This window comes from Lissotriton vulgaris, chromosome 3_1 (assembly GCF_964263255.1).
Source record: "Lissotriton vulgaris chromosome 3_1, aLisVul1.2, whole genome shotgun sequence".
Taxonomy (NCBI): Eukaryota; Metazoa; Chordata; class Amphibia; order Caudata; family Salamandridae; genus Lissotriton; species Lissotriton vulgaris.
The window spans coordinates 1,933,517,129-1,933,529,819 of record NC_141689.1 but is presented as its reverse complement, the minus strand read 5'-3'; the positions used below and the strand labels follow the sequence as shown (position 1 = coordinate 1,933,529,819).

The window sequence follows — 12,691 nt, the reverse complement described above, 5'->3', positions numbered from 1 at the left end:
CTCTAACATCTTGGCACGCCCACTTTGCATCTCATTAGTGATAAATATCACTGACATGCAAAGTGGAGCCCAAGATGGTCGCTATCTCCTACTAGCTGTCGCTAACTGGTGTTAGCGGCAGCTAGGTAATAGGGAGATAATTTTATCTCCGCTTTCTTGGCTTTTAAAGCCAAAAAAGCGGAGATAAAGCCCCTTGATAATATGCCCCTATGTTTTTCATTTCGAGCTTCTTTTTCATCCATGATTGTACTACGATAGACTGTCTTTGCAGTTTTTAAGCAGGACTTACCCATCCACAGCTGCTGGGAGCTCTTGTTGCAGAGGATCATCTGCAGCATGTTTTTGTGCTCTCCTGTTCTTCTCTGGCAGGCATCCCACAGCACCTGAGGCATCAGAAGAGCAGAAGTGATCAAATATGCCTTCTGTTAAAGACAGGCCTTCAAAATAAATATCGATCCGTGCTCTGATAATGAGTGAAGCTTGGGAGACTTACTGCTGCATCCTGAGCCGCCATGCCAGGGTCGCTGTAGCCCTCCTCCCTGACTTCCTGCACAAGAAAGACACAACAACAACATCATCGATTTTCATTACTGATGCAAAAACAAAATAAACCTCCAGTCTTCCATATCTAATTTTTCATTTAAAATCAACTAGTTCTCTCCATTAATCATATTTAAAATATGTTTTGGTGTCAGATTGATACAGGAGGCATGTGATGCAAATTATTTGCAAAGGAAAATTAATATTCTTTGTTTTGAAAATAAATTATCCAAAAATAGGATGTTTCAATCCTACTTATTTTGAATATTTATGTATATATATCGGTCTGGTTAAGACAGCTTTTGCTGTCTATCAGTAATCATATAATCTTCAAAAATATTTTAAAAACAGACAGAGAGAGGACCTATAGCTCTGTCCATGAATTGATATTTATGGGCGTTCGATTGGAAAAGCAATTGTGTTAGCCGGCCTACGAAGTAATATCTTTTCTCAAAACTGATAGAGAAATTATCAACAAAAACCTCTTCTCAAATACATTAGCAAGGAGTGTAACCTCATGAAAAACACGGGAAGAATGTTTTTTTTATTATGAACTATCCGAAAAGTAGAAGAGGGAGTTTTTTTAAAAACTGTGAACGATGTGATAATACAATATGGAGAGGGTTTACATTGTAAACTCCACAACAATTTTAAAAAGAAGCTTTAGATTGTTTAAGACTGAGAGACCTTCTTGCATAAAACTCTTATTCGGGTGGGCTAGAGAGGTTTGGTTTTCATTGTGTATATTTATAATGACATGTGTAGTTGTGTAAATGAATGTACATTTTTTTAAAGTAAAATCAATGGCTTCTCAAGTATTATTATTTGCTTTGCAGAGCCCTTTGTTTCTAACCTAGACCACCTCCCGTAAGTAAATCTTAGACTGGGCTTCCTCTTTATTCCAAAAGGCACGTTAGTCTATATCAATTTCGTTTCCATGTGAGTATGATAAGGTAATATGTAAATCAACTTCAAATAGCTGGTATGTACCTCTGGCAAAAATGTCTTTACAGAATCACCACATCCACAATCAAATAGAACAAGCTCTTAGAAATATTCATTATGCATCAAAAAGAGTTTGTGCAAGAAACCAATAGTTTTTTTTAGAAGAACCCTCACCAAAAAAACTATCACCCACCAACCTAGTTGTTGGCATGCTTCATCATAGGGTTTCCACTCAGAATGCAGAGTGTATCCTGGGTGTGCTACGACGCCTGATTGCAGCAGAGCAGGTATTTTCATGAATTTATGCAAAGTGATAGCGGTGAAGTTAAAACTATACAGGTCCTCTTCCTCCACAGGAATGTTTTAATAATGGGGCCCTGTGATAGGATTAAAAAGAAAAAGATACGGATATTAAAGAGATTTGACTGGTCTCTTATATCCTGTAGGTGGTCTACCATTTTCAGCCAAAAATGAGTAGTTAAGTTGCTTTCGGCAGGACCAAACAAGGGTGAATCAACTAAACAATTTGCTCAGTCTACAGTAAGTGTACACACACTAAGTTGAGCACAATGTAAGAGAAAAATTCCTTCTCTCCTAGTGACAAGCTAACTTACGATTTTCAGCTAACTCGTTTACATGAAAAGTAAAAACAGGTAAAATTAACTGTAGATGAGACAAAACAATTCGGATGCAGTACTGAAAAACCGTGCAATGTTATATGCACCATTTAACATGGCATGCACTGCTCAAGTGTTCTCGTGCATGCAAAATATGTCCCATGATCTGGTTAGGGCCATTAAATGCTAGGCGCCTCCTTTACTGACTTTTCAAATGTGAGGCAAAATGCAGCAAATTAGGTTTCTTCTAAAAAACCTATTGGTTTCTTGCACAAACTCTTTGTGATGCATAATTAATATTTCTAAGAGCCTGTTCTTTTTGATTGTGGATATTTACTCAGGGGAAAGGAACCAACCGCTCCTATTTCCTCTCTCTCTCTTTGATTATTTCTTTACAGAATCACTACACCTACATGGTACAGTCCCATGACTAAGTGTCCACGGGGGAATTAGCCCCATGGGGAACGGGTTAAAGCTCTTATGGTGGAAAAGCAAAACACCCTTAATACCGACAGATTTCTCACATCTATCAAGGATCATCAGTCATACAAAAACTAAAGCATTCTCACACTACTCACATATTAGCAGTCTCATACTACTAACAGCACGCCCGTACCCATCTGAGTAACAGTCACATACTAAGGGAAGAACCCTTAAACCTCCACCCCAGAGACATCAATGCATTCACATCCATCCATAAAAGAGTAGCAGACTGACAATACTGACAGCACTCTGACAACCATGACACACTAGCAGTCTCCACACTACTATCAGCACTTTCAGGCACCTTGCAAATAAGTAGTCACACACAATACTGACAGCAGTCTCACATCTCTCACTGAGTAGTAGTCTCACGCCCTAATATCAGTCTCACATCCCTCACAGTCTAGGAGTTATATACAACAACAACCACTCTCACAATCCTCATAGAATACTAGACAGTATCTAGTGGCAGCACGCTCACACCATTCGCAAGCTAGCAGTCACACACTACCTCATGCACTCTCACACCCCCTTCACAAAGTAGGGATAAAGGAAACTGGTCTAGCTGATTAATGACAATCTCTCTTTATTGTGTGTCTGATATCAAGGAAAGTGTCTCTGTTGTGTGTGTGGTATTGTGGATAGGCGAGTGTAGGAATGCTAGAATGACGCAATGGGCGAATGGATAGATGCATAGATGCATGACTGCAAGGGTTATTGAGTAGGTGCATGGATGATAAGTGATTGAGGGCTTAGGCCAGTGGTTTCCAAACTTTTTCGACCCGCAGCTCCCTTGACCCATTGGCCACTACACGTGGCTCCCCGCTGTTACTTTTTTGGGAAAGTGGGGTGGATGTAAGCCTGGCCTCAGGAGTACTTGCATTTTTATCCCTGAAAATAATTGGGTTGAAGCTGATGAGGTATTATAATCATATATACAGGGTGTTTAGTATTACTAAGGCGGCACCTCTAATAAAATATTCCGAGTTACACTTCTTTGCTCATGCCTTTTTTAGAGTACCGTCTAAAACCTCTTTATCCCACTTACAGTGCTCGATAGCACCCCTATGCATGTAGGCCCCATTGCCAAAGTGTTTCTGCGCTCAACAAATATTTGCATGCCCTTCCATTTCTACGCATGTCATACGTGCCAACACACCTGTCTCGGCAGGGTGACTCTCGATTTTTTTAAACCACATACAGCTTTATGTTTGCTGTCTCCCCCCTGAAATAACCTCCAAATCATTGTAAGTAAAATTAATTCCTCTGATTTTATTTTTTTAACGTCCCTCTTTCTTGCTTTCAAATGTTGGCATTATGCTGTATATAGTGTTTTACTTCCCTGTGCTCATTGAGAGAGCAGGCCTGTCTGGGAATGTGAGTTTACTGAAAGAAACGTGTACTGGAAGTACCTATAATTCAAGTACAAATGTCAGTACTTAATAATAGTGTGTTTAATAGACAGGACAACTGTATTTTCCTGATAACTTGCATTGGTGTAATCAGGCATCTTTTGCTTACTTTGAGAGTGTTGGAACGTGGGGAGCCAGTAAAATATGGAGATCATCTCCATAGAAATGCCATTAATTAAGCGCTAGTTTACAGATTTAGGCATGTCACTTACAAATCGTTGACATCATGCGTTTAAGTCTAATTAGTTTAACTGAAGCCAACAGACCCTTCAACATTAAATGCATTAAAGTGCTTGGTGCGCAGCTTCCTTGGCTAGGTTTGACAGCTCCCCAGGGAGCCACGCCGGACAGTTTGAGAACCCAAGGCCTAGGCTGATGGAGGAGTGTTTGAATGGATGGAAGCACCCGAACTAATACCTTTGCCAATACTTGTTTAATTTGATGCTGTTGACTCTTGGAATTTTCGCTAGCATGATTTTAGAGCTAGTAAACAAAACGGCTCAGGTTTATAAACACATGACGTGTTGACTGTACCTGCGCAAGGTTCATGAGCGCGTCTCTGAAATGACCGGACGTCTCGGAAGAAATGTCACCCTGTAGGTCACTGTTGTATTCTGTTGGGAAAAAGAATTGACATTTTCTATAGAGATTTTCACTCGTTCTGAAGAGAAAAGCAACTAAAATTCTAGCCAAACTGTAAATTAATTACAATGGACCCCAAGTGGTAAAACAGGATACATTTTCATGCTGCGGTGCCACATGCGCACATCTTTACACTGTAACAGCAGTCAAAGAGAACGCCATAGAATGACACAGTGCATGAGAGTTATCTGGGCGGCATTGAATTAAAAGGCAACAATTGATAGGTAGGACAAAGGGCGCGAGGGAGGGTAAAGGGAGCAGTCGTGTGACAGAGGAAAGCGGAAGTGCAAACAAATTCACAAATTCCCGTAGACCGTGAAGAAGCGGGTTTGGGATGTCTATCTTTTGATGACGTATCACATAAGCTGGTAGTTACGCAGTGCGTAGAATTCTTTGATTTGAATTATCTCCCCGTTTGTTCTTGAGGCAAGGATATCAATCAGGCAGTTTTCCTCGGTTCCCAGACCCTAGAAACACAAAAAACAACACAAAAATGCCTTTAGGATTCATCTGTAGAGTTAGAAGAACATACAACGCGTCTAAAATATGTTCTGTAGGAAGAAGCTATTGCATGTCATCTTTCACTCAACCCTTCTCACCTTATCAGGACTTTGCAACATTGTAACTGGTCTTTACTTAATAAAACTTTCGTAGTTTATTGCAGGGCTTAATTTGAGCAGGTGTGAGACTCGGACCTGCTCTGAACTCATTTCCGAGGCCTGGAATTAAATTTGGGTGATAGTATTAAGATTGTGCAACTGAAGGTCCCAGATAGATAGCCATTGTATATAACATAGCTGCTGTCACTGATAATGATGAGTCACATGGGCATATTTTTATTTCAAGAACAACATTTAGACCATGACAGTGACTAAGTGGCACACAAGATCCGGTGAAACAGACTACACAGAAGAGTGCTGCACAAAATCTGAGATGTTATGTTTTTTTAGGAATCAAAGGGCGGGAAAGAATACAACACATCCAACCAAATGAATGAATGAAGTGCAATTTGTGTAGCGCATGGCTACCCTGAGGCCTCCTAATGCTGAGGACGGATCAAGCGGACCAGGAGCAAGTGTTAAAAGGAGGTGTTCAAAAGATGAGATTTAAGGTCTTTCCGAAACGCTAACAGGTTGGGCTCCTTCCGCAGATGGAGAGGGAGCGAATTCCAGGAGTTGGCGGCATTGAAAGAGAAGGAGTGACCGCCCCATCTGGCTCTCCGTATTCTATGCGTAGCGGCAGAGAAGGAGAGGCTGGAGTGGAGGTTCCTGGTCGGATGATAAGGTGTGACCAGGGAATAGGAGATAGCTGGGCCACACTTCCAGAAGGCCTTGTGTGCCAGGCACATGTCTGTGAACGGGATCCGTGCCCAGATAGGGAGCCAGTGAAGGTTTCTTAGTGCTGGTTTAGCAGATTGCCTGCGAGGGATCTGGAGGAGCTGACGGGCAGCACAATTTTGGATGATCTGGAGCTTGTAGATGGTGGACAGAGGGGCTCCCAGAGGAAGAGCGTTTCCATAATCCATGCAGGAAAGGATGAGGGCTTGGATCAGAATCCTTCTCGCCTGGAATAGGAGAAGGGGGAGGATCTTGCGGAGCATCCTCAGCAGGCCGGATTAGGTAGCTGAGAGCTTAGCACCCTGATTGTTAAATCTAAGGGAGCGGTCAAGCCACACTCCGAGGCTCTTGATCTGGTCTTTAGAGTCTGGTGCAGGACCGAGACAGGGAGGCAATAGCAGTGCAGGGTTGAAGGCGGGAGAGTTGCCAAGAAGCATGAGTTCGGTTTTAAAACATCAACCTATTCACAACTCCTTTGCTTATGAAGATTGAAATAAACAATTGGGATCAAATGGAGTTCTCAGCATGAGTTTATTAAACTACTCAACCAAATCTTTTCATAAATGGTAGTTATGTTCCAAGGCCAAACACCATTTAATTTCATTTTGCCACTCAAAAAAGTGCTTTATTCAATTTTCCAAAGGTTGGCCTTCAGCGAAGGCACACCATTGCAACTCTAGGTGCTAGGGTTGGATCCAAAGCAATGCTTTGCTCATGTCTCAGTTCTTTTTGAGTAACCCCCAAAAGTTCGCCACTGTGAACAACCCCAGTACATCTAGCCCCAGGTCCCCAAACACCTCTGACAGCGAGTTCAAAAGTAGGTACACTCATGCCACATTCTTTGCAGCATTTTAGGCCACAGGTTATTATTGGTGAGTGTGTGTGTGCCTCCATAAATGTTTACTATTCACTGTAATCATCTCCAAACTAGACACTTTCCTTCACACACACCGAATTGACCATACTCATCATTTCAACATTTATATAATATTTGTTATATAAACAGATAAGAATGTGGGTGGTGTCCCTCAAAATGATAATTTAAACGAGACATTTTCTTTATTTAAAGTTCTCTTATATAGTGAGTCTACGGGTGGATCTATACTTTTTTTAAGGAGGCCTCCAAACTGTAGGATGACAGATTCACGAACAAAATCAGTTAAGTATGTGATACCTGCAAGGGCTCATAACCCATCCATAGAACACATCAGCTTTTCCCAATGGTATAATTCCCTATTCTTTAATGTCATGCTGGGATTTCCGATAAATGCACAATGACATTACCTGTAGGCATTTTACAGAATCAGTGGCCACATTTTACATGGTTTTAAATTTGATGGGGTCACTCACTCACTCATGTTTGTAATGGATTGACCAAAACCCATATACAAATAAGGAACCTATAATTTCCTTAATGCAACGGGAGTATTGAAGGACTGTTATTTCTGAAAGGCGAGACCCCTGCTAACTCTGCTCAAGGTAACTCTGCTTGGTTTGCCATTCCGAATAAAAACAACAATGTGTTTCTCACATGCTTATAAAACCACAGTCAAAAATAATGTTCAACCGAATAGAAACGAAAGAGGCACTGGTACAATATGGTAATCTTAATCAGATTTACAATGCAGGAAGATATAAAGTAAACCATGTATTATTTAGCTCTGCTCTCAAACATAGAAACACCTCATTAGTTTAGAGAGTTCTTGTTGTATCCCTCAGGGCACATCCAGCAATAACAGGGTATTCCCAGTGATCCAATGTGGGGGGATCTACAAACAAGCTAAGAGCATGAGGAACAGTGTGGACCCTGTTGCAGTTTGATGTCACATACCTGTATGCTTCTCACAGAATCTGCGCTGGCCTGTATATCTGCATCAAAAACTGACTTGGTGCAATGGGTTGGAAAACTCATTACACTAAAATATCTCCAAAGGGAGATCCATTTCACCAGGTCTAGTGTTTTTTATCTGCCTACGACAGAGGTACCAATGACAGGAGCTGCTTTCCCGGCACACATTTTAGAGAGTAAACATGTGTATTTTAACCCAACAGTAAGATCTAAACTCTGTTATCACACAGAGGAACACATAAATTAGCTAATAGATGTAAACCTTTTTTTAAAAACATCATAACTATCCTCCCTACATAGTACAAAAAGACGCCACCATCAATAAGCTTACAAAACTCTACCATAACATTTTACAAAATGTGCAAATAGGCTATACAACATTCATAATCAAGGAGCATTCTGCCTTAGCTTCAAGCTCCTTATATTACAAATACTAACAGTTGTATATATATATATAGAAGCAAACATGGGCTCATACAAATAAAGTGCATTATCTATCAATAGACATGTAGCAGATCAATCTTAAAAACTCCATCTTATAAAATACATGAATAAACTTTCGATATTACATAGCAGATCCTTGCTTTAGATGCTATATTATTTACCCATTTTCCTTCAACTTACTTTTAACATAGCATTCGTTTCTACCTAGATGTGCTTTGTTCCATGACAGGAAACACAAGTGGAGATGGTCAGGGCAAAGATACATTTTTTCCTTTAGAATTAGAGGGAAGTATGTACAATGAAGTGACGGAGCGTGTCGTTAGCCTCCTTGGCTGAACGACACGCTCCACCACTTCAGAAACACAAGGCTGCACCATATTTACAAGAACGTGGTTCAGCCTTGTGTTTCCTCCTGCGATGGCGCTAAGTTTAACAACTTAGCGCCAATGCAGGCAACCTTGCACCAGAGTGCAAGGGTGTCTGTGTGCAGCGGAGGATTGTGTATGTGTAGGAAGGTGTCCCTTCCTGCACATAAACAATCCTAAAATGCCATTTTGTAACTTTCATGTGTGCTGCTTCGTGCAGCACACATGAAAGTTACAAAAAGGCATTAAAAAAAAATGTTTGTTCATGTACAGGACGGAACACATTCCTGTACATAAACAAACCATGGAATTTTGCTTTTTCCATGTATGGTGCTCAAGGCAGCACACATGTAAAAAGCAAAAACGAGGAGAAATAATTCATTTCTCCTCATTTCGCCAACTTAAGACAAGGATTTTCCTGGTCTTAATTTTGGCGCTGCCTCCTATGTACGCCAACCTTGTACATACGGGGCAGCATCCAATGCCATGGGTGTTGTGGTAGAATGCCCACCACAACACCCACTGCACGCCCCTTTCACCCTAAGTCAGCGCGAAGGGGTACCTTATGTACAATGCAGCGTTAAGCCACGTTAAGTGGCTTAAAGTGGCTCAACGCTGCCTTGTACATAAAGCAAGGCCCCTATCACCACAGGAACGTCACAAAAAGTGACATTCCCGTGGTGATAGCGGTTTGTACAGATGCCCCAGAGTTTATTGCAGCTGTCACCAAGCTCCAACCTTTGGAGTTAAACTCCCCCTTGTGTAGGACTTGAGTTGCCATGAATATTTTACACCTTGCAGATGATTTACAACCTTTCAAAGCTAATGCTAAAGCAGGTTGAGGCATGTTATGCTCTGTACAGCAAGCAATGAAAATATCGAATTATCTAGTATGTAGGTAATTGGAACTCAATTAGAAGTTCACAGTTGGCATTTCTATCCTATTCACAATGCATAATACACACCAACAATAAAATACCTCTTCATCCTGTTTAGGTTTCAGTGTTTTCATTACTTTTAGCATGCACAAATTGTCAAATACCATACCCCACCCCTTTGTCCAAAACACCAATCCCCCATAGGAGTCAACCTAGATCGAACACCATATGACTCTGACATGGCACATAGCACCAAGGGCATCAAGGGTCAATCCCTCACTTTCAATAAGAGCTCATTTTCCTCCTAACCTATTAGCCGACCCTTTCCTCACACTCGGATTGTTACATATGGCTATTTTATACAGATCCTTTTGTATTTGGGCGGGTTCTTTCAGTACAATCGCCAACAACGACTCCACATTATTTCTAAACTTTACCCTCACATCCTAGCCTTTCAGTGTGTTGTTTGCCAACAACAGCCAAACAAGGCACGAGCATGCCTAAAATGTTGGCCCTATATTCTTTCTCCAGTATGAAGCATGCATTGTTTGTCCATTAGAAGTATTTGTGTTTGAGAGCTTTTCGTGGAACCGTGCCCCATTCGAAAGCAGCATCCCCAGGTAAGCATTTCCATAAACAACTTGCACATTTCTACCACACTTTTAAAGAAAAATCCGAACTTGGGGCACGGATCAAAGTTCCTTCTCCACCAGTGCAATTCCAACATCTGAAAGATTTTCAGTTTCATGTATGTAACAGGTTTGTTAATGTTTAAACAAAGATTCCTTTCTAGCCATTTATGTCTTTTGAATAGTCTAGGCCATTGTAAATAAGAAGTCTGGAATATATACACAGCCTAATGTACTAAGGGTTTTACCCATGCTTTGTCTATGGGGAAATCTATTCATAGCTTTAAGTCCGACAGTGTTTATCAATCTCAGTGCACTTTTAAGATCCACACAAATAAACATATTAGTATCACTTATCTAACAATCTGTTAGGGAATCAGAGAAACCCTTTTTAAAAGCAGGCTCTTCAACAAGAAGGTCTATCAGAGAAATTGACAAGTTACCTACTGTATTAGAATTAATGGACAACACAAGCTCGAGTATGTATCTCTCACAAACTACATTGGTTATTCAAAATACATGTTTGTGGCAAGGGATAGATCTGATTCAGACGTTTTTTTTCTTTGCGTGTGACATACAAAAGCAGCAACTCTGACAAGAGAGCAGGCTAGCAAGGCTCACTAAGAATTTTCTCTTCAAGGTTGTTTCCCCAGCTTCCTTCATGCTTGTAAGAATAAGAAGTCATAGGACAGAAAACTCCGTTCGATTCGCCACAGTCTCTCTTCATTGGAGGGGGTGTCTTAGGCCACATGCCCTGCTAATAGTGAATCCTGGTACTAGCTCTGTTTTGAGCTAACAAGGAGTGCAGCAGAGTATTATTGGGAGGAAACATCGGGGTGTGTCTGCAAACCCTTGAGACTAGACCTCTGAGTGACTCCCGGCAGTATTGGGGGGAGAGCTCTGAGAGAATCTGTACTATCCACAGAAGACCTCTGAAAAAAGTCAGTGAGTTATCAGAAACTGGGGTTTGAGTTATTCTGGGAATTATGCGGGGAATAACCTTGAGTAGCTTTAAGCATTATCATAACTCACCTGGTCACTTTATGCATACCTCAAAGCAGCCCTGCCATTTCTTTACTGATACCTGCACATAGATCTGTCCTCCCACCTCAACTTTGACCTCTGGCATGCTTTGATTAAAATACACCAGAATCCTGGAATTTAGTTAAGATTTAAATTGTGAATAATATGCTTTATGCACTATGTCTGCCCTTCTCGACAATCGCTTTTCATTTTCTCATCTTTAACACCCCCTCTGGGGCCACTGAGAAAGGGAAAAGTGGTGCTTCAAGAGCATGGGCACATGTCACAGAATCTTCTTGTTTTTAGCAAATCAGAAGAGAAAGTTGTCGATTAAAATGTAACGATCTAGAGCATAAGACTTCTAACCTGGCCTAGCTGCAGCCAGCAAAATAACTGCTCTCCACTTCACACTTAAAATTTAAATAGCAAAAGTGTCAGGATGTTTTATGTCTTTTTATCATTGCCCTTTCAAGGGTTGCTGCTAAAATGTTGTGAGCTTAAGCGTGGAAGAGTGGAGCCATGTATGCCAAAGAGACTGGATAATTTAGACCCAGCTGACACTCTCTTGGGACAGTCCTCAGTCTGCTATCTTCCCAAACTGAGCTTTGCCTCACTTTACATACTTTGAAGCCCAAAGCTCTTGGTGACTGAATGCTGGGTAACATTTAAAAAAACTGAGCGCGACTCTTCCTGGTGGAAGATCTCTAAGGGATTTTAGGCAATTTTAAGTAGATAGCTTTCTGTAAGTCTCTGCATTATCAAGTGTACAGACATTGTTGACTTGGCATGTTATCAACAATAAAGCAAGTTTATAGCTTATAGTAAAATGGAACAAAATGGAAGAAAAACAAAATAAACTCACTCATTGTGTTGAATTTACTGTTTATTGTTACTTTAGCTGTGTCTCCACGGTTCAATTGAAAAACAAAACACATTGTTGAAATTATGTAAACTAGATAAAATAATGAGGTTCCCACCAGATCTCCCACAATTTAAAACAGATCTTCCTAAGCTATGAAAAGCAGTTAAGTTCTAACTCTCCACCAACTACTTTGGTCTAACATTGTGCAGCGGCAGGGCATAAATCCACGATAATCAGGGCCGGACTGGGAACCAAAACAGGCCCTTGTAAAATGCTTGGCACGCTATTCCCCCCCCCTCTCTTCACCCCTTCCTCCCCGCCCCCCCCCCCCGCGCGGGGGTTGGGGATGCCGGCTCCGAGCTCTTTGCCGGGGCCGGTTTTCTGCAGATTTTGTTACAGGGACGATTTTGCAGCTATACTGCAAAAACGTCCCTTTAACAAAAAAAACGGCCCCCACCCATGCGGCGCACCGGGGGATTGCCCAGTGCCCGCTACGGCCAGTCCGGCCCTGACGATAATAAACGTCCCGGCCATGGAGTTCATTCCAAAGGACCCAGGGAGTGAGGCTATAATAGGAGAGACTCATGTAGGGCATGTTTCTTGAATAATAGATAGGACAAAGTGAAGTTGAGATGCCAGACAACAGCCATGATAGCACGTCTATA

General features: G+C 41.4%; 1 protein-coding gene across 2 annotated transcripts in view; it reads right to left on the bottom strand.

Moving 5' to 3' along the window:
- Positions 1-12,691, bottom strand: part of ANXA10 (annexin A10) — a 479,763-nt gene that overhangs the window by 150,137 nt on the left and 316,935 nt on the right. For both annotated transcript variants that reach the window (XM_086962400.1, XM_086962401.1), the window contains 4 exons: positions 5,016-5,106; positions 4,532-4,611; positions 494-547; positions 290-383 (listed from right to left, as the gene is read on the bottom strand). In XM_086962400.1, coding sequence (XP_086818526.1) covers positions 290-383; positions 494-547; positions 4,532-4,611; positions 5,016-5,106 — 319 coding nt within the window. The remainder of the gene's footprint in view (positions 1-289; positions 384-493; positions 548-4,531; positions 4,612-5,015; positions 5,107-12,691) is intronic.